Here is a 23,555-nt window from a genome sequence, read left to right on the forward strand (position 1 = left end):
CAACTAGGTGAGTACTATAAAGTACACCTATTAACTCTCTAATCAAACTGCTACTACATTCTCACCTAGCCACTTGACATCTAGTGTTGGCTATTAGGGCACCATAGCTAAGACAAGAGCCTTGAGCTCTATCATACACTGACATAATGAAAAAACTCTGCATACAAGAAAATCAAGGACTCAAAGGCTTGAATGTACAAGTGTCATACTCAGAAAGTAGCTTTTCAAATTCCTGAGCTATTCCACTAAGATGCTCCATGAGGCAAGAATAATGCCAAAGTAGCTATTAACCACTAAGCCCAACACATATCAATGCACATATTGCAAAGACTTCCACTGATGTTTCAGTGCATTATTTTGATTGCCCTTGACTGTGCATGATGGTGTGCATGAAACCAGCAGGATTTAGCCTAATGGAACAGCTAAGGAATACTGTATTGCACAGAAAGTAGACCATTAAATATGATTATGATTACTAAATATGATTATAAATAATTATGATTACTGCACGATTGCTTAACCAGGACATTTTCCATGGAACAAGCATTCTTAATCAGAATGAGATGCATAAAGTTCATTGGGCTTTGTTAAGTCGAGGTGCTATACTTCCCTTTTAATATGTAAAGGTGACAAACAAATGCAGAACAGCAATGAATTTGGTTGATACGGGTACTAGACACAGTAATAAGGTGCATGAGCAAATGAATTATGTTCAAATTATTTATGCATCCAATTTAATAATAAAATAAAGTTGAAACTGATATAAAGTAAGGCTGAAGGCATCGTTAACTTCAGGGTCAAACAGTGCTTTAATATGTACGGGAGAACTTTATCAATGGAATTGATGGAATACTCTGCAGTGGAATGCAAACAGAAAATGTTTTTGTCCTCATAAATTGTTCATTTCTACAGTTTTATACAGCCCCCAATGTAAAAAAAATTTTTACACAAAGTAATATATAATAATGTGACTAAAAAATTCACACCCAACCCATACATCAAAAAATAAAGTATCTACCTTATTTTCAGTTGCATGGGTTGGGTGTCTAAAACAAATGTATAATTAAAATATTAAAAAATCCATTTACCAAAGCTTCGAACACTTTATTGTCACTGTCATCATCTGTAGAGTTGTTCATGAGGATTTCTAGAAGCACATCCAGAGTGTCCTGCAGGAAAACCATCAGCTCCTCTGGGGGCACATGGCGAAGTCCTTGAAGACACGACTCCAGCGTGTCTCTATTTTGAGAGCCACTCCAACCCCACTCCAACAAGCGAAGAAGTTCAGCTGAGTAAACAGGAATATAAAACTATCAGTGTTTTCCTTCCCTATTAAAAGTAACAAGAAGACAGATGACTTAATGTTAGCAGAGTAAAACAGGTGAAAGTTTCAGCATGACATTAATAATCATACTCTATGATACCCAAAGCACCACATTACCATTTTGTGTGAGTTTTGTTGAGCAGAAGGTGGTGGAAATTGTGAAGCTGTCCTTCAGTGAGGGGGCAACACCATGATTCCATGATTTCACAATTTCTTCACCATCAACTCGTTGCCAGGGTAGATTGAGATAATTATTGTCATTATCGTTCCATTTCTTTCCATCAATCTTTAAATAAAACATAAAAGGCTTTGAGTATATAAAAAACTCATATAAGAGCAAGCCATTTAGTTGCTACCAGCAACTTACACTTCTTAACATCACATACTGTAGCACACCTCATGATTTTAAAATTTTGCTGATAAAATCGTGTAACATATAATACACATTCTTAGGTTAACTGAATTAGTATAGAATAAGGCATGTAGAATTAGACATTTAATTTAAAGCTCCAAAGATGAAAACACAGATCTTTTCCATTAATTGCTGCTATATATAAAAGCTAAGTTCTTACCTTATAAACAATCAGTTCATGTTCTGTGTTAAGTAATGTCGTCCCATTATTTTGCATCAATTTCACGAAAGACAACGCAAATGGCTTCTCATTTTTATCCTTCAAATCATTGGTAGATCTGAAAGAAGAGGAACAGTTCCTAATTACCCCAACATTCTATTTAATTACCAGTAGACTTAAAAACCTGTTAGAAGCGTTTGCACATGGAAGATAAGTGTATTCAGATGTGGAGAAATAAAAAGGAAGTGAGGAAGATGCTCATTCTCTCTGAGTCTTTGTGTTAGTTCATCCTCCTCCTTGGGAAGTGAGTGTTGCCTCCTCTTGGGAGGTCATTTTCCTGTTTTGACTAGGGTTGTGCCTGTCTTATCTTCTTATGCCCTCGCAGTCTGCCCATTGTGTTTCTTTCACATGGGCAATTTTAACCTACAGGTCTGTGGCCTAGGTTCCTTTCTACCGTGCCTCAGGCACCCACACAAATAACGTGGGTACCATGCTGAGAAGCACACCTAAAGCATGGAAGACTTCCTGTGCTAAGACAGAGCCCAATTACGCTTGAGATCTTATCTGTGTCAGAGATTTGCCGCAGTGCCAAGTTGAACTACAACTGACCCCAAGCATAGCATGAGGTGGCATTCCTCCCTCGCTCCCTTTCCCAGCCCTGGTGTGTGCTGGTACTGCAATATGATTTACTTTATAATGTATCAGAGCAGCAGTGTCTGCAGCAATGACTGATTGTATTGTTTCATTAGCAACAAGTAGTTGCTTGTTTGGAGCACTTTTATTTTCTGGCAGATTTTTTCTCGGCTTTTGAGGCAATCTCTGTCTAAATGTCTTCTCCTCTAAATGTCTTCAACAGGGTCAGATTTTGGCTCTTTTCTGTGGCACGCATTCGTGGGTCTAGAAGCCTGTTGTGTTTCTCTAAGGGCTTGGTCATTGCTATGTTATAGCATAAATAAGCTACAAAGTGGCAAATCAGAAAGAGGCATTTCACTACATTAAATGCTGGATTTATTTTTAACAACATTATAAGGTAACCAATTAAAGACATAACAAAAAAATATTATTTATATGTCATTTACCTGTGTCTGAAAGTAAACTTGACATGAGCCTTCTTAAATTCTTCAATGGGTAGAGCAATCTTGAATGTTTCTGCCCATCTTGGCTTGCCTTCGTGATGGTATGTCACTGAACGGTATTCATCAAGAGGTCCTTTGCCACACCCTTGGTGTATAACACCCTACAAATGGCACAACAAAACAAATTATTAAAACCATCAAAATTTTAATATATAATTATGATATTTATTTATGGCACATAGGAAAGGAATACAGTAAGTGATCTTTGTATTGTTTCCAATTTTAGGATTGTACAAAAAATGTTCAATGTAATTAAATTTTCCTTTCAGGGTAGCACCCCAGAAGATCTGTTCAGCTTATGTCACCAGTATTAATAGGACATGACAAACACATCAGGTTCCTCTCAGGTTCCTCTATGAATATTTTGACTTGCCAGGGACAAGTACCAATGCAAACTGTCCTGCCTCTTCTACAGTTCTGGAGGCTCATGGGGATCAGAGATAAACCCACCACCGAGTGAAATGCCATGAAAATTCAAGAAAGGCAATCAAAACACACAACCACTCTCAAAGTAATGTAATGTTTAGCAGTATCATATCATCAAACAAACCCCAAACAATGTAAACCACCTCTAATCTGCTATTTCTGGTTAATACCAGGTGGTGGTCTAATCCACTCGAGGCTTGAGAACACTTCCACCTCTCTCTCAACCCCAAGTGAATTCCACTAATATGAGCAGATGGCATCATTCCATTTGGCAAGGCCAACTCAGTACCTCGTCTAAGCATCCTCACCAGTGCTTCACAGAGGAACAATCACTGCAAATGAAGCTCAGTCGATTAAGGCAGCGTCTAGGATGCTCACAGACGAAGGTTCGAATCCTCGTCACAGCCCTTGTGGATTTGTACATCCCTTGTATAAAACTATGTAATAATAACTAAAATTAACATATGATGATAACCACATTATCCCAGGAATCAACATATGATGATAACTGCACTTTAAGGGTTAAATACTGTGATTTTTTTCATAACATGATCAATAGTTTGCTTATTTGCTGTTAATCGTACTTTATTTCTATATTAAAATTTTCTAGATTAATATTTAAAGTTTGTCAACCATCTTAAAACTATACACAGCCTTCTATTACTTACCGGTATCATATTCCCTTTCTCATCACAAATTCGAACAGTTACTTCAACATTGCGGTCACAAGTTTTAGCTCCTCTTGCAAATTCTCCTGCCAAAATTGTTATGTACAGGTCATTGCGTACATCTCCAGGCATAATTACATCAGACAGACCCAAACGAAGAGATACAGGAACATCCCGAAGAGCAACATAATGTGAGTTGTCCTCTTGAAGCTGCAAATATAACTATCATAATCAGCAATTCCTTAATTACCTCGTAACAAATTTTATCTGCAGTAGTTGCCATGCTACATGTTTGTCATTCACAACTCAAGTACTGGGCATATTATGATTTCTCACACATCAACATACCTATCCATCTTCTTTACCTTCCTCTCCTCTCAAATTCCTCTAATATATGTACTCCCTTCACCACTAATTCATCATCCAGTCCTTCAATATGAAAATATATAATAGAATCCACTCAGTCTTCCAAATTACAGGCTATGGAGCTTAATATCTTTAAATGACATACAGTAATTGATCTCTGCTCGATCTCTCCTAATAAAACACATGCTCCTCAGACTGTCAATCTCAACTGTTTCAATCTCAATTTATCAAATTCATACAACACAAATGTTTCATGCACACACAACTGAGTTTGAACAATGACTATGAACATCTCTTCCTACATTATTTGTTTCCTTTATTTTGTTCCTATTTCAATGCACCAATGACTCCTTACCCAGTCATTGAAGATGCTACATGAAAATCTTATTTAATACAATACTCAGTTTACAAAAACAAGCGCCTGATTTGGATAGAATATTAATCAACTGTTACTGCCACTTCCTGATCCCACAGCCATTCCTCTCATATTCCACCAGTCTGTGCAACTCCACACACACTTAGTATTCTTATCTATAGATTCTTTGTACCCATTCCACAACAAAGACCTGATAAAAACAAGTCCAACTTTCTAAAGTTAAACACCTAAACATATTTCCATAAAACGAGTAAACAGTTCTGAAAATCTCCAATCTTAGTTTCCTCTCACCAATATTACCTGTTTTATATCTCCATTAACAAGCTGAAATGTAAACCTGATTCCTTGGAAGCCTGTCTTGTTATCTCGTACTGTATCACTACGCGACAGTAGTTTCTTCAGATCCAGAGTTTCTTTTTCACCGCATCTGAAGTAGCAACATTTGAAATTAGCCTGAATAAGATCAATGCTTAAATTACTTATAGAAAAAAAGTAAATGCTGGAAAAGTATTGTTGGATAAACTTAATACAATACCAGAAAAAAGAACTACAGTATTATTATTTCTTGGGGGGGGGGGGGATAAAATGGTCAGCAAATAGTGGCAGTAGATAATGCAGGTGCTGCAATGCAACATTATTTTACTGGGATGTTTGGTGTAGAGACTAAACAGTGCAACAAGTGGCGTGTGAGAGTATGCAGTGGTAGAAAGCATAAAACTCAGAGTAATGTGATTACAGTGCAAATAATAAATCCCCACATCAGAAACAAGCATAGTAATATGATGTTTATGTCCACTGTTGTCCATTTCTGAGCTGAAACTTCTAGTTAATAATAGAGTTCTATTACTGGGGACAAGAAAGCTTATCCAAGTCCTGCAAGACCAATGAATTACTTTCCTTGAGAGAGGATCTACAACATTTGCCTTAGGAGTTCAGGAATGTGTTTTCAAACCCATCATGGAGCTTCAATATTTTCTCATAGGTTTATTGCATTCTTGTGACTTCATTATGAGTACATCAAAATCTGACTTCCATTTCTAAAATACAATCCCTATATTTATTTTAGTTAAATTTGTCTAAATTTGTCTAAAATCAGCAACATTTTTATTTAATAAAATCTGGAACAAACTCACGGGTGGAATACAGCAAAGTGGTGTATATCTTCCTGTCCGTCATTAGCTGACTTAGCAATGCCTCTTTGTTGCTTGATGAGGGGTGTGATATCCATCAATACAACACCAAAAGGTCTGAAAAAAATCTGATATAAGCCTCATATTTATATCAATAAAATACACTGAACACTAGGATACATTACCTATATTTTACCTTGTCTCTGATCTAGCTAAATCAGTTGTTCCCTGAGTAACCTATGACCCTTATTCTTGGCTTCTGCTGCTCAGGCTATTATTTTCCCATTTTCTGCTCATTTCTCTATAATATTTTTTAACACGTTTCCTTCTTCCTTCCGTGGGAGCTGGCTCAGGGACCAACCATGGGACTAACTTAGAAATAGAGAAATGAGAATATTGTCATAGTATTTTCTGGGCAGTCTCTTGATTACTCCCATTCTCTCCTTATATGTTTCAACTTTTCCCAGCATAATGGGGTGGTGTGGGGTTTTAAGTGAAGGCTTCCACCTCCCCCAACCCTATTTATATGTAGCATACTGCCATCTAGTGGCAGTTTGAAGCAGTGGTCCACTTGGTAGTTACCAAAGTGATAATTGGTTTATCTATTGATCCCCGGGTTTCACTTTAAGGAGGTATACTTTTAATTTTCTTCTTTGTCTGACAGCAACTTGCTCTCAACCAAGGAACTAGTTTTAGTATTTTGTATTTCAAAACTTATACACTATCTCACTGGATAATTCACCGCACAATTATGCTAAATTGGATAACTAACCTTCGCATTGAGTCATTGGAGGTAGTTCTCTTGCACGATACCGATGAGATTCTACGAGGATCTACTTCTTTACTAGCCATGGAGCCCAGACGAATAACTGAACCTATCAACCACAGATTATTTTCATCTAAAGCCACTGTGCTCAAGTCCTGTAAAGAATATGAGTTGATTATGAACTTTAAACTGTATGCTTAAACACTACACAGCATTCCAAGGGCTACCTTTATTTTATATTTTTCTAAATTATAGTATTAATTAATATGAATGTGACTATACATACCCACAGGTATGAGCATACCTAGCTGTACCTATGGGAAGCAAGATCTAGCTCTTGGGGTCCCATTACCTAGCTGTAAGCCATTTACAATATTTATATATTCCACAGTACTTCATTGTACCTTTTTTTTAAGCTGTGACTAGAGGTGGATTCCACCTTTACTGCATATGAATACTTTCCTCACATCTTCCTTACTCATGTGTTCTCTTGTTTAATTTCCCCCCATGAAATACACTGTCCATTCCCATCATCTATTCCCCAGAATTCTGCATGTTGTCATATCTCCTCTGGTTCTCTCTCCTATTATTAGAATAAGCTTCCATAACTTGTCTTCATAGCCTGGCTCTCATTACTGTACCAGTATAGTTGCTAATCTCTCAACATTTTCAATCTTCTTACTGTACTTTGGGGATCCCATGTTTGTACTGTGTATTCAATGATTTTTTTAACATAGGCAGTGTAAAGGGTTCTGATTAGTTCCTGTTTAAGTTCTTAAAGTATTCTGCATGTTTGCCAATTTTGCATAGGCTGCCAATGTTGTTCTGTTTACTTGCACTTCTGACATTATAGTTTGTGTGATATCAATACCCAAATACTACTGGTTTATCTAATGCTGGATAACAAGCAGTATTTGGACACTGTATTAATGTTTATCCATAGTGTGGTGGTGGTGTTTGTTTGTCCATAATGCTATGTAGTGTGGTGGTGTTTACTTGTCCATAATGCTATGTAGCATCCATAATACCTAGTAGTGTGGTGCTTATTTATCCATAAATATGTTAAATACAACATATGCTATGTTGTATTTAAGGCATGATGAATGTACGAACAAATTTTCATAATCTATAACTGGAAAATGGAGTAAAGATTATCAATGATGAGCACGCATACATCATCCTAAGTTTTAACATGTTTGTATGAGAATTTTTTCTTTTGAATCCACGCACCAAACTACCAACCTCATATGTGAAAAATTTTCAGGTCTCTGATTTCCTTTATCTTTAAAACATTTATGAGTAAAGTAACTCACAATTACAAATCACATTTCTTACTGTAAAAAGACACTTCAACTTGATCAGCAGATCTGGATGGCTATTATATCCATCGTCAGTCCAAGGGATGATGAATGCTTCAGTTAGCGGCTTTTCTCTACCTTCGCGAGGATCTCCAGTGTACAACCCAAGTGAGATCTCAGAAGGCTCAGGAACCTGGCAGGGAATACAAAATAATTAGTCCCAATCAGAGTTGTCCATATCATCATGTATCTCACATCTGACCGCAGGAATTTTAAAAAATCTTAAAACTATGCAAACCTGTAATTTTATTTCCGATCATTTCCAGCTACCTAACTTTGCATATATGAAGGAAGTCTACCACAACCACAACCTTACTTGGCATAGTGTCTAATTATTCTTTAAAAGATATTAGTATTTTTAAGACTCCAGCTTAAAAATAAACTGCATGCCTTTCATCATTCTGATAACTCCTTCATATGCCTATCTTCTTCTTGCTTTATGATACATTTACAGCATTGTATTGCTAACACCATTCCTCTCCTCTGTCCTATCCTAAATTCTTATTCTCACCTCTCTTCCAAGTGCTATATACATGTAGTCATAATGGCTTAGTGCTTTCTCCTGATTATTTTATCTCTCCATCCTTTCTTCATAAATTTATATTTCTTATCTACGAAGTACTGTAACTGAATACTGACGTATTTTCCAGACAGATTAATTGAGATTACAGTAGATCCAAATTATTAGACAGTTTAGTATAGTACAGAGATATTTGTAATTTATTATTTTTTTGAATGTAATACTAATAAGTATGTCTTTATTAGAGTAAATAACAAAACATGTTAGACATACAATATTTTTATATCAAATTCACAGAATTTTTATTTTATACAAAACATGCCTTGATCAGAGCTGATTAATAAATGTATCCACAGCCATTACATCCTTATAACATGAAAGATTAAGAATTGGATAATGTATATTGAAACCCCCTTTTATAGTGGCTCCCATTGGCTTGTAAAGCAACATCTGGTACCACTGAGCCTCAGCTCAATACAACAGGCATCTGTGACCCATCGTGTTTACCAGGAGCCGAGACCGGAATTTGGCTCACTCTGTGAAGCTAAGGGAGCTACTTAGGGGACGCTCCCAAGAAAAACAAATAATGGAGCCAAACAAAAACTCATGTCTCAGAGGAAAGGATATACCAGACTAGAAAGAAGACAGTGTATTTAAAAGACAGAATAAAGGATTACATGCTTTAAGGATCTATAGATGTCTTGTGAGCAAGACAGGCATGTTGATGAATCAGTAACAAGAATCACCTTGTATAGACAAAATTCTGCACCAGTGTCCTTATGTACAATGTGTAGAATTGAATGACTTGGACTCTTACAATATTTATATGTAAGAAAATACTTTCTCTACACTGTATTACCATAGACTGTACTTACTTTAATTATAATATTTTTTATTGACACAAGGGCTGTCCATGCTAAGTGTGGTCTTCGTCGCAGAGATGATGCCCGTGCACTAGCCGATTCATGCTGAAAAATCAAAGATAAAATAATACAACATGATAAATGAACGTTCATCATAAATGTAAATTAGTGACATGTACAATAGAGAAGGATATGCCCCCACAGATCCCTACAAGTGCATTATGCTACACAGCAGTGTATTCCACCAAATAAGACTTATCAAAAACTGCTCTCCATCCAAACTCTCAACAAGTCGAGCCTGGCCTCGGGCCGGGCTTGGGGAGTAGAAGAGCTCCCAGAACCCCATCAACCAGTATCCAGCAGAGAAGCAAAGACTTATGCACTATCCAGGAAGAAGCCCCTCAATAGAAATACTCCATACCCAGCGGTCTGAATCGCTCTCAGGAAAGAGTACCCTGGTGGAAGGCAGGAGCAATGGTAACAGCAGCTAAGGAGGAAAACTTGATCTCAAACAGCTGTAGCAAACACTGAACCAGAGCACACAAATGAAGGCACCAAACACACATTACATTCATCCCCTGGTCTTTTTCTCTTATTGTTTCTAAACATTGCTTTCTTCTTATGGTGTAGTTTCCTACAGTGTTGCCTATTTCTCTTTCCTAATTTCATCATCTTTCACTTATTTGGATTAAATTTAAGCAGCAATTTATCTTTCCACTCCTTAAGTTTGTCAAGGTCTTCATTGACTTTGCATCATTTGCAAACATTGACTCATCTGGTCTGTTGATGACATAGTTTGATGCAACTGATAATACTTGCCAAACTTCAGGGCACTTATTTACTGCTAGGTAAGCAGAAGCAGCAGGTGAAAGGAAACATGTCCAAATGTCTCTGCCCTAAGTGGAAACCAAACCTGATATCTTTTAGTTGTGAACCAACTGTACCGACTACTTCTCTACAGGATACATTACAATGATAAATCAATCCAAAGGAATGAAATGAAACTGAACTCAACATCAGAACAGCTATAGCTGTTCATAGCAAATTGGAGCCACTTAACTTTGTCAGGATATTATTGTTCAATGTCAGGTATGAATATTCTTTACCTTGCGAAGTCGTTCTGCAGCTTCATCATGATGTCGGAAGAGTTTGACTGCTGAGGTAATATCATGTTTGAGGATGTTTCCACTTTCATCTCGCACTACTAAATCAAGCCCCAGCTGTCTGAAATTTACAGTACATTGCTATTAGAAACCATCATTGCTACATTGCATAGGGACGAAGATGTAATTTTGTCTAAGCCCAAAATACAAATCTGAAAATTAAGAAAATGGGATGTTTTGGTTGTCCTGGATGATGATCAAGACTTGTTAATGGTCCTGAACCAACCAAAACATTGTTTCTTCATTTTCAGATGTGTGGATATTGAATCAACACTTCATTCATGCTATTGTGATTCATCATTTGCCCAAAATACAAAATTAGGATAATAAAATAACAAGAGAGCTACAGTAATTCAATGAAAGTACATTAAACTAAAAATTAAAAGTACAGAGCATGGTTAATTGCTTGTGCGCCAGCAAAACTGGTACTATAACCTGGTCCACTATCAGAGGGAAGAGAAGCCTTGGGATCTAGGACCAAGACAGTACCCAGACATGGATACTGTCTTAACCCTAGATCCTATCTAAACCCTCACTGCCCTTCTCTACCCAAAGGACACAAGGCAGCAGAGATATGGACAAAAAGTGTATAATTAGTTTTTTCTTATTTTATATATGTGTAGAAATTACTTACGCATTGACTTGATCAATTCCATGTGTAATGCGGTGCTTTAGTTGCTTGAGTTCATCTCCAGGCAACTGGCCAGACAACACCCTGCTGCGTAAAGCTATAAGCTCTTTCATAGTGTCCCGTAACAGTTTGAAATCCTTGCTTCTCTCCTACAAAATTATGTATATATTTAATCAAGTACATATGACAAATTCCAGAATATTATATCTTGGTATCAAACTACTCTTAATATGTTCTTCCATATACAAAATCATTCATCATTATCAGTACAGTAGAACCCCAAAATTTGATAAATGTGAAAAATAGCCAAAACAGTGCAATTCTTAAGAAATCTTAATTATTTGTAAACCTGGACTTTTTGCCCTCCCTATCTCATGACATCTGATTCCTTTCTCTATCTATACTCCTAATGCCACACACTTCACACATTATCCATTTATACTGTTCCAAACTTGACTTTCACATTCATACTATACATTATAATTCAGGTACAGTATTAATTATTCTGATATACAGTATATTGCACTGTATAATAGAATAACAAATAAAGTTGAGATGGTGTTAAAATGCATCCCACTGAAATATGCTTACCAAATAAAGCTTTCGTAATAAAACTCCCCATTCTCGTAGCACAGCCGTTACTTCCTGAACGATGTGTGGGAGGCGAGCAGTAACTACCTCAACTGGGCCAGTTTTGTCAACAACACATTCTCGAATCTAATTTAGGTCATGGGTAAACGAAATCAAAGGTTACTACATAATTAGAGTTATATAATGCACTAAATTCAGACTGAAATGTTAAGCATAATCTATTCTATAACAAAATTCAAGCATTAAATGTAATGAAACATCCTTCACTAGTGGACCCACAATAACTTCCTCAAGCTTGCAAAGCTGTACAGCTAAGTCTTGCAAATGCACCGGCCTCAATATTCAGTGTATGATTCCTACATAAATCACAAAAAAGTTATTTATATGATAAATTTAAGGGGGGTTATTTTTTATTCAATTTGTTCTCTTTTTGTTTCAGGCAGATGTTCATTCTGGAAACTGTAGGGTGGCACCTAAGTATACACCTAGAAGAGGTTTATTATGGTAATCAAGCACTGTCCATGAACTGGCACCAAAATCAGTCCCATATCAAATATAAATTCCACCAATGCATGGTAAACACTGTGCTGCTATGAAAGGCCAATGGTTCCCAAAGATTGAGTCACCAAACATGACTAGTTTCTAATCAGATACAGAATGAGAAAAAATTAATATTGCCAAATATGAAAACATAACTAATGAGAAATGATGCACCTTACAACCATGCCCCATAATAATAGATCTAAGTGCTCAGTAATTCCAGAGAAATGAACCACTAAGCACTGGAATACCTTGCATCTGTTTATGACATTAATATGCTAGTCTCCGGACACCCAAGGAAACAAACATTTGGGAACCAGATCTGCTATTTTGTGTTGCTCAATAGTGTGAAAATATATAGGTATTATTATTCATTATTATTATTATATATTTTAAACAAGAAACAATGGGTAATTTTATTACAGATTTTGATAAGTGGTACGGTACAAATGGGTTACATATTTCACTGTATGGAGACTGGCACATGAGTCTTGACACACATGTACAGCATTCATCCCAGTGATATTTTATAGAGCATAATCTCCTCTTTGGAATAAGAAGAGTTTCTTGAAAAAGACTACGAATAAGTTTCTTGAAAAAGATTACGATTAAGTTTCTTGCATAAGTCTTGCAAGAAACCTACAGTAATATACTTGTTTTAGTCTGAGAATGACTAAAACTCTCATAAGTGTCTAGACAACTTTAGCCTATTTTTTCAATACTATCACTACCTTTGCTACAGTGTTAGCAATTATGAATTTCTAAGGAAGGTAAGGCAGTTATCAGGAGAGAGCATTAAGCTATTACAACTACATGTATAGATTATTTATTTTGTCAGGGACAGGCAGCCTGTGTATTTTATATACTGTATATATATATATATTTTTTTTTAATGTATTTAAAAAACTTCTTGTAAATATCCTTAATGAAATGTCTATCATTATCAAATAAATGTTGGAAAAAAAAAACATTACACTGTACCTGTATAAATGCCTTTGGAAATACGCCTCGGAGAGCCTTGTTGTAATGTGCATACCCAAAGAACCATCCTCCCAACTCTTCCAGGATTTGAACGGTGTCACCAACATTAAGTGTGATACAGGAATCATTAATACCACTGAAGTTATAGATGGCTGAAAGAAAGAAAGAATGTGACATAATAAACTATACTAAATGTTCTATTATAAAATACTGTATAAATTGTTTAATGTCAGATATATTTAAAATTAAATCCGAGTCATAAATAGTACTGTACTTCACTAAAAACAGCTAGTAATATTCAGCATTATATTTACTCAGGATAATATGGAATAAGCCTTATTTAATGGACAATATTTGGTTTCTAAATAAACACTACAGTATTTCCTAGGCCCTGGCTTTTCCTATTTCCTGGTTTTTTCATCTTTACTTATGAAATTCTAAGTTTTAGGTTGACAGGTGTAGTTTTGGGTAATTTAAAGTGGGGTATGGTCAAATTGTACAGAAGCTTTTTGACAGCTCATTTTTGGTCAAAACCATATTTATCATTAGGTTAGGCTGTGTTAGGTTACACTGGGTTAAGTTGAGTTAGGTTAGATGAGGTTGGGTAAGGTAAAGTTAGGATTAAGTTAGTTAGGTTAGGTTGGATAGTGTTTGGTTAGGTAAGGTTAGGTTTTGATGGATTGAGCTAGGTAAGGTTAAGTTAGGTTAGGATTTGGGTTAGATTAGGTAACAAAGTTAGGTAAGGTAAAGTTAGGTTAGATTCTGGTTAGATTAGCTAAGGTTGTGTGGGGTTAGGTAAGATAATTATCAGTTGAAAGTACTAAGCCATTACGACTATATAGCCCTTATGGTATAAATAGGGTTAGGATTACATTAGGTTAGGTTGAGTTGGAATTAGGTTAGATTAGGTAAGGCAAAGTTAAGTTAGATTAGATAACGTAAGAGAAGGTGTAAGGAAATGTGAAATTAGGTTAGGCAATGTAAAGTTAGGTTAGGCAAGGTAAATTTAGGTTAAGTAAGGTAAGATTGGGCTTGGGTTGGACTGGGTAAGGTTAGGATAAGCTATATTAGGTTAGGTAATGTTAGGTATGCCCTAAAATCCCTTGGGATCCATCGTGTGTACTACAGGACATGTCCATTTTGCGAACTTTACGGACTGCATCTGGCACTTCACCCTCACAACCCTTTAGTAGTAACGTGTAATTCCATCTCTTATCTTCAATTCTCCCATAATCAGTGTATAAAAAAATATTTCCAACAGAGAAGGCAGTCGTGGAAGGGAAGGCCTACAGGTTGTATATTACGTCAGTGAGTTTTTTTTTTTACATTAAGGAAGGACGCCCCCGGGAGAGCTTTCCCTTGAGCTGTAGCTCCTGCCTCGCCTGCCGCTCACACCACCCACTTACCCACGCCATACTTCTCCCTATCTCTGGCCGGTGTCCAACTCATCATCGAATTATGTACATTATCCTACTCGAATCACTAGTTTCCGGATCACTAGCTTCGCATCCTGTGTATTTGTAAACTAACTAGTCCAAGATAAACAATAAACTCTAAGGATGACATTTCAAGAGGATCAAATGCGATACGAAACAACAGAACTTGATTCTTTAGTGCATTCTTGTCGTCTTTTTTATGGGAAAATGCCTTTATGATATGCAATCGAAATCTTTCAAAAGTTATTATCAATTTGATACTTGTACATATAGGCGGGTCAGCTGGATATCTAATGTTGCCGGATACAGTAAGAATCGAGTAAAATAATTATAATTATGCTTCTTACAGAGCATAAATGTGACAGTAAAGCAGTTATTATAAGAGGACTGTTGCAACTCTTAATGATGTGACCAATACTTATTATTCACAATTATCACTTAAATACACATATAAATGATTTTGGTTAAGGTTCGACGGTAGGCAAAAATCATACTTTTTACTGACTACACAACTTATGTATCACAGGCAATTAATACGCTTGCAAAATATAGACCTAGACTAACTTCACAGAGGGTCAGGACAATCGGTTCACAAATAAATGGTGTCCTGGGTTCGGGTTCTTATTTAGTGCTGGGCTTACGAGGCCTGATTATTTTTTTAATTTTTGTTTTATTCATATATACAAGAGTTCTTACATTCTTGTACAGTCACTAGCACGCATAGCGTTTTGAGCAAATCCTTAATCCAAATATTCTCTGGAATACGACCCGCCAAATCGTTTAACAACCAACTGGTACCCATTTTACTATTAGGCAAACAGAGGCTACAGTTAAGGATTGGCGCCCAGTCAATCCTCCCCGGCCAGGATACGAACCCAGGACAGAGCGCTAGTGACACACCAGGCGAGTGTCTAACCACTACACCACGGGGGATATAACATATGGTAACATACATGGGTTACTGGAAAAATCCAACTCTCTCATACTGTGTAAATGATTGTATATATATATATATTTACATGTATATATAACATTAATAATTGTGTAACTAGCTTCAAAACATTGTCACGTGCTTAGGTAAATGAACTATAGGGCCCTGAACCCATTATGTGCCTCTGTAACACTTTCCACCACCGCCCACGGGATGGGTATGGGGTGCATATCAAGAAAGAAATCTTGAAAATGTGTTCAGATTTTTATATTACTGTGATATTTAGCCTTTTGAACTGTAATGTGGAGAATTGGGCTACATAGACGTTGCCTAAACTCTAGAGTATACAGAGATTACAATTGCTCTTTTGTAATACCCTGACAAAAGGTTACTATAGTGGATCCTATGGTCAGGTGGCAGACGCCACACCTTCACCTGGGTTGCCAAACTCCACTTCTAGCTCGACCAAACAAAAATCTCCTTAGCCCTTCCTAAAACTCTCCACTTGCCTTAGAAACCAACTATGGAGCCATAGCAAACAAAAAATTGAGCTATGTACGAAAAAAGAAACCCGGTTTTCTAGCAAACATACAACCATAGAGCCCTAGCAAACAAACCTGAAACACTAGTACACAAACAACCCCTGAAGCACAAACATGCACGCACCGAAGCCCGACCATGCACAACCCAAAGCCCAACAAGTCACACCCCGGAATCATGTAACCGGAACCCGAACCAGTAGTGTACCAGACCCCAACCAGTTGTGTAACTGCAAGCCTAGCATGAACGAACCAAACAAACAATTCAAAACAAACAACATCTGAAGTACAACCATGCACGAACCGAAGCCCGACCATGCACAACCCTTAGAACAAGTGACACCCCCGGAGCCCGACCAGTTATGTAACCGGAGCCCGACCAGTTGTGTAACCGGAGCCTGATCAGTTGTGTAACCGGACCCCAACCAGTTGGGTAACTGCAAGCCTAGCAAGAATGAACCAAACAAAAAACATCTGAAGCACAACCATGCACCAACCGAAGCCCGACCATGCACAACCCTTAGCCCAAGTGACACCCCCGGAGCCCGACCAGTTATTTAACCGGAGCCCGACCAGTTATTTAATTAACCGGAGCCCGACCAGTTATTTAACCGGAGCCCGACCAGTTGTGTAACCGGAGCCCGACCAGTTGTGTAACCGGAACCCGACCAGTTGTGTAATCGGAGCGCGACCAGTTGTGTAACCGGAGCGCGACCAGTTGTGTAACCGGAGCGCGACCAGTTGTGTAACCGCAAGCCTAACAAAAACAAACCGAACAAAAAACATCTGAAGCACAACCATGCACGAACCGAAGCCTGACTATGCACAACCCCCAGAGACCGACCAGTTGTGCAACAGGAGCCCGACCAGTTCTGTAACCGGAGCCCGACCAGTTCTGTAACCGCAAGCCTAGCATGAACGAACCGAACAAACAATTCAAAACAAACAACCATTGAAGCACAACCATGCACCAACCGAAGCCGACCATGCACAACCCTTAGCCCAAGTGACACCCCCGGAGCCCGACCAGTTATGTAACCGGAGCCCGACCAGTTGTGTAACCGGAGCCTGATCAGTTGTGTAACCGGACCCCAACCAGTTGAGTAACCGCAAGCCTAGCAAGAACGAACCAAACAAACAATTCAAAACAAACAACATCTGAAGCACAACCATGCACCAACCGAAGCCCGACCATGCACAACCCTTAGCCCAAGTGACACCCCCGGAGCCCGACCAGTTATGTAACCGGAGCCCGACCAGTTGTGTAACCGGAGCCTGATCAGTTGTGTAACCGGACCCCAACCAGTTGAGTAACCGTAAGCCTAGCAAGAATGAACCAAACAAACAATTCAAAACAAAAAACATCTGAAGCACAACCATGCACCAACCGAAGCCCGACCATGCACAACCCTTAGCCCAAGTGACACCCCCGGAGCCCGACCAGTTATGTAACCGGAGCCCGACCAGTTGTGTAACCGGAGCCTGATCAGTTGTGCAACCGGACCCCAACCAGTTGTGTAACCGCAAGCCTAGCAAGAATGAACCAAACAAACAATTCAAAACAAACAACATCTGAAGCACAACCATGCACCAACCGAAGCCCGACCATGCACAACCCTTAGCCCAAGTGACACCCCCGGAGCCCGACCAGTTATGTAACCGGAGCCCGACCAGTTGTGTAACCGGAGCCTGATCAGTTGTGTAACCGGACCCCAACCAGTTGAGTAACCGTAAGCCTAGCAAGAATGAACCAAACAAACAATTCAAAACAAACAACATCTGAAGCACAACCATGCACCAACCGAAGCCCGACCATGCACAACCCTTAGCCCAAGTGACACCCCCGGAGCCCGACCAGTTATGTAACCGGAGCCCGACCAGTTGTGTAACCGAAGCCTGATCAGTTGTGTAACCGGACCCCAACCAGTTGTGTAACCGCAAGCCTAGCAAGAATGAACCAAACAAACAATTCAAAACAAACAACATCTGAAGCACAACCATGCACCAACCGAAGCCCGACCATGCACAACCCTTAGCCCAAGTGACACCCCCGGAGCCCGACCAGTTATGTAACCGGAGCCCGACCAGTTGTGTAACCGGAGCCTGATCAGTTGTGTAACCGGACCCCAACCAGTTGTGTAACCGCAAGCCTAGCAAGAATGAACCAAACAAACAATTCAAAACAAACAACATCTGAAGCACAACCATGCACCAACCGAAGCCCTACCATGCACAACCCTTAGCCCAAGTGACACCCCCGGAGCCCGACCAGTTATGTAACCGGAGCCCGACCAGTTGTGTAACCGGAGCCTGATCAGTTGTGTAACCGGACCCCAACCAGTTGAGTAACCGTAAGCCTAGCGAGAATGAACCAAACAAAAAACATCTGAAGCACAACCATGCACGATCCGAAGCCTGACTATGCACAAACCCCAGAGACCGACCAGTTGTGCAACAGTAGCCCGACCAGTTCTGTTACTGGAGCCCTACCAGTTCTGTAACCGCAAGCCTAGCATGAACGAACTGAACAAACAATTCAAAACAACCATTGAAGCACAACCATGCACCAACCGAAGCCCGACCATGCACAACCCTTAGCCCAAGTGACACCCCCGGAGCCCGACCAGTTATGTAACCGGAGCCCGACCAGTTGTGTAACCGGAGCCTGATCAGTTGTGTAACCGGACCCCAACCAGTTGAGTAACCGTAAGCCTAGCGAGAATGAACCAAACAAAAAACATCTGAAGCACAACCATGCACGATCCGAAGCCTGACTATGCACAAACCCCAGAGACCGACCAGTTGTGCAACAGTAGCCCGACCAGTTCTGTTACTGGAGCCCTACCAGTTCTGTAACCGCAAGCCTAGCATGAACGAACTGAACAAACAATTCAAAACAACCATTGAAGCACAACCATGCACCAACCGAAGCCCGACCATGCACAACCCTTAGCCCAAGTGACACCCCCGGAGCCCGACCAGTTATGTAACCGGAGCCCGACCAGTTGTGTAACCGGAGCCTGATCAGTTGTGTAACCGGACCCCAACCAGTTAGGTAACCGCAATCCTAGCAAGAATGAACCAAACAAAAAACACCTGAAGCACAACCATGCACGAACCGAAGCCTGACTATGCACAACCCCCAGAGACCGACCAGTTGTGCAACAGGAGCCCGACCAGTTCTGTAACTGGAGCCCGACCAGTTCTGTAACCGCAAGCCTAGCATGAACGAACTGAACAAACAATTCAAAACAAACAACCATTGAAGCACAACCATGCACCAACCGAAGCCCGACCATGCACAACCCTTAGCCCAAGTGACACCCCCGGAGCCCGACCAGTTATGTAACCGGAGCCCGACCAGTTGTGTAACCGGAGCCTGATCAGTTGTGTAACCGGACCCCAACCAGTTGGGTAACCGCAAGCCTAGCAAGAATGAACCAAACAAACAATTCAAAACAAACAACATCTGAAGCACAACCATGCACCAACCGAAGCCCGACCATGCACAACCCTTAGCCCAAGTGACACCCCCGGAGCCCGACCAGTTATGTAACCGGAGCCCGACCAGTTGTGTAACCGGAGCCTGATCAGTTGTGTAACCGGACCCCAACCAGTTGGGTAACCGCAAGCCTAGCAAGAATGAACCAAACAAAAAACATCTGAAGCACAACCATGCACGAACCGAAGCCTGACTATGCACAACCCCCAGAGACCGACCAGTTGTGCAACAGGAGCCCGACCAGTTCTGTAACTGGAGCCCGACCAGTTCTGTAACCGCAAGCCTAGCATGAACGAACTGAACAAACAATTCAAAACAAACAACCATTGAAGCACAACCATGCACCAACCGAAGCCCGACCATGCACAACCCTTAGCCCAAGTGACACCCCCGGAGCCCGACCAGTTATGTAACCGGAGCCCGACCAGTTGTGTAACCGGAGCCTGATCAGTTGTGTAACCGGACCCCAACCAGTTGGGTAACCGCAAGCCTAGCAAGAATGAACCAAACAAACAATTCAAAACAAACAACATCTGAAGCACAACCATGCACCAACCGAAGCCCGACCATGCACAACCCTTAGCCCAAGTGACACCCCCGGAGCCCGACCAGTTATATAACCGGAGCCCGACCAGTTGTGTAACCGGAGCCTGATCAGTTGTGTAACCGGACCCCAACCAGTTGGGTAACCGCAAGCCTAGCAAGAATGAACCAAACAAACAATTCAAAACAAACATCTGAAGCACAACCATGCACCAACCGAAGCCCGACCATGCACAACCCTTAGCCCAAGTGACACCCCCGGAGCCCGACCAGTTATTTAACCGGAGCCCGACCAGTTATTTAATTAACCGGAGCCCGACCAGTTATTTAACCGGAGCCCGACCAGTTGTGTAACCGGAGCCCGACCAGTTGTGTAACCGGAGCCCGACCAGTTGTGAAACCGCAAGCCTAACAAAAACAAACCGAACAAAAAACATCTGAAGCACAACCATGCACGAACCGAAGCCTGACTATGCACAACCCCCTGAGACCGACCAGTTGTGCAACAGGAGCCCGACCAGTTCTGTAACTGGAGCCCGACCAGTTCTGTAACCGCAAGCCTAGCATGAACGAACTGAACAAACAATTCAAAACAAACAACCATTGAAGCACAACCATGCACCAACCGAAGCCCGACCATGCACAACCCTTAGCCCAAGTGACACCCCCGGAGCCCGACCAGTTATGTAACCGGAGCCCGACCAGTTGTGTAACCGGAGCCTGATCAGTTGTGTAACCGGACCCCAACCAGTTGAGTAACCGCAAGCCTAGCAAGAATGAACCAAACAAACAATTCAAAACAAACAACATCTGAAGCACAAACCATGCACGAACCGAAGCCCGACCATGCACAACCCTTAGCCCAAGTGACACCCCCGGAGCCCGACCAGTTATGTAACCGGAGCCCGACCAGTTGTGTAACCGGAGCCTGATCAGTTGTGTAACCGGACCCCAACCAGTTGGGTAACCGCAAGCCTAGCAAGAATGAACCAAACAAAAAACATCTGAAGCACAACCATGCACGAACCGAAGCCTGACTATGCACAACCCCCAGAGACCGACCAGTTGTGCAACAGGAGCCCGACCAGTTCTGTAACCGCAAGCCTAGCATGAACGAACTGAACAAACAATTCAAAACAAACAACCATTGAAGCACAACCATGCACCAACCGAAGCCCGACCATGCACAACCCTTAGCCCAAGTGACACCCCCGGAGCCCGACCAGTTATGTAACCGGAGCCCGACCAGTTGTGTAACCGGAGCCTGATCAGTTGTGTAACCGGACCCCAACCAGTTGTGTAACCGCAAGCCTAGCAAGAATGAACCAAACAAAAAACATCTGAAGCACAACCATGCACGAACCGAAGCCTGACTATGCACAACCCCCAGAGACCGACCAGTTGTGCAACAGGAGCCCGACCAGTTCTGTAACTGGAGCCCGACCAGTTCTGTAACCGCAAGCCTAGCATGAACGAACTGAACAAACAATTCAAAACAAACAACCATTGAAGCACAACCATGCACCAACTGAAGCCCGACCATGCACAACCCTTAGCCCAAGTGACACCCCCGGAGCCCGACCAGTTATTTAACCGGAGCCCGACCAGTTATTTAATTAACCGGAGCCCGACCAGTTATTTAACCGGAGCCCGACCAGTTGTGTAACCGGAGCCCGACCAGTTGTGTAACCGGAGCCCGACCAGTTGTGAAACCGCAAGCCTAACAAAAACAAACCGAACAAAAAACATCTGAAGCACAACCATGCACGAACCGAAGCCTGACTATGCACAACCCCCTGAGACCGACCAGTTGTGCAACAGGAGCCCGACCAGTTCTGTAACTGGAGCCCGACCAGTTCTGTAACCGCAAGCCTAGCATGAACGAACTGAACAAACAATTCAAAAGAAACAACCATTGAAGCACAACCATGCACCAACCGAAGCCCGACCATGCACAACCCTTAGCCCAAGTGACACCCCCGGAGCCCGACCAGTTATGTAACCGGAGCCCGACCAGTTGTGTAACCGGAGCCTGATCAGTTGTGTAACCGGACCCCAACCAGTTGAGTAACCGCAAGCCTAGCAAGAATGAACCAAACAATTCAAAACAAACAACATCTGAAGCACAAACCATGCACCAACCGAAGCCCGACCATGCACAACCCTTAGCCCAAGTGACACCCCCGGAGCCCGACCAGTTATGTAACCGGAGCCCGACCAGTTGTGTAACCGGAGCCTGATCAGTTGTGTAACCGGAGCCTGATCAGTTGTGTAACCGGACCCCAACCAGTTGGGTAACCGCAAGCCTAGCAAGAATGAACCAAACAAAAAACATCTGAAGCACAACCATGCACGAACCGAAGCCTGACTATGCACAACCCCCAGAGACCGACCAGTTGTGCAACAGGAGCCCGACCAGTTCTGTAACTGGAGCCCGACCAGTTCTGTAACCGCAAGCCTAGCATGAACGAACTGAACAAACAATTCAAAACAACAATTGAAGCACAACCATGCACCAACCGAAGCCCGACCATGCACAACCCTTAGCCCAAGTGACACCCCCGGAGCCCGACCAGTTATGTAACCGGAGCCCGACCAGTTGTGTAACCGGAGCCTGATCAGTTGTGTAACCGGACCCCAACCAGTTAGGTAACCGCAAGCCTAGCAAGAATGAACCAAACAAAAAACATCTGAAGCACAACCATGCACGAACCGAAGCCTGACTATGCACAACCCCGAGAGACCGACCAGTTGTGCAACAGGAGCCCGACCAGTTCTGTAACTGGAGCCCGACCAGTTCTGTAACCGCAAGCCTAGCATGAACGAACTGAACAAACAATTCAAAACAAACAACCATTGAAGCACAACCATGCACCAACCGAAGCCCGACCATGCACAACCCTTAGCCCAAGTGACACCCCCGGAGCCCGACCAGTTATGTAACCGGAGCCCGACCAGTTGTGTAACCGGAGCCTGATCAGTTGTGTAACCGGACCCCAACCAGTTGGGTAACCGCAAGCCTAGCAAGAATGAACCAAACAAACAATTCAAAACAAACAACATCTGAAGCACAACCATGCACCAACCGAAGCCCGACCATGCACAACCCTTAGCCCAAGTGACACCCCCGGAGCCCGACCAGTTATGTAACCGGAGCCCGACCAGTTGTGTAACCGGAGCCTGATCAGTTGTG

At 41.3% G+C, this 23,555-nt stretch overlaps 1 protein-coding gene across 6 annotated transcripts in view; it reads right to left on the reverse strand.

The window, feature by feature from the left end:
- mbc (myoblast city) overlaps positions 1-14,976 on the reverse strand; it is a 73,856-nt gene extending 58,880 nt beyond the window's left edge. For all 6 annotated transcript variants that reach the window (XM_045758112.2, XM_069306575.1, XM_045758113.2 and 3 more), the window contains exons 1-15: positions 14,818-14,976; positions 13,412-13,563; positions 11,891-12,016; positions 11,303-11,448; positions 10,612-10,729; positions 9,518-9,610; positions 8,100-8,255; positions 6,771-6,919; positions 6,002-6,115; positions 5,169-5,295; positions 4,127-4,336; positions 2,976-3,133; positions 1,897-2,014; positions 1,442-1,610; positions 1,089-1,288 (exon numbers count right to left, since the gene is read on the reverse strand). In XM_045758112.2, the coding sequence (XP_045614068.1) occupies positions 1,089-1,288; positions 1,442-1,610; positions 1,897-2,014; positions 2,976-3,133; positions 4,127-4,336; positions 5,169-5,295; positions 6,002-6,115; positions 6,771-6,919; positions 8,100-8,255; positions 9,518-9,610; positions 10,612-10,729; positions 11,303-11,448; positions 11,891-12,016; positions 13,412-13,563; positions 14,818-14,863 (2,082 nt within the window). In that variant the 5' untranslated portion in view covers positions 14,864-14,976. The remainder of the gene's footprint in view (positions 1-1,088; positions 1,289-1,441; positions 1,611-1,896; positions 2,015-2,975; positions 3,134-4,126; positions 4,337-5,168; positions 5,296-6,001; positions 6,116-6,770; positions 6,920-8,099; positions 8,256-9,517; positions 9,611-10,611; positions 10,730-11,302; positions 11,449-11,890; positions 12,017-13,411; positions 13,564-14,817) is intronic.
- Between the last annotated feature and the right edge of the window lie 8,579 nt (positions 14,977-23,555).

This window comes from Procambarus clarkii, chromosome 58, assembly GCF_040958095.1.
Source record: "Procambarus clarkii isolate CNS0578487 chromosome 58, FALCON_Pclarkii_2.0, whole genome shotgun sequence".
Lineage (NCBI taxonomy): Eukaryota > Metazoa > Arthropoda > Malacostraca > Decapoda > Cambaridae > Procambarus > Procambarus clarkii.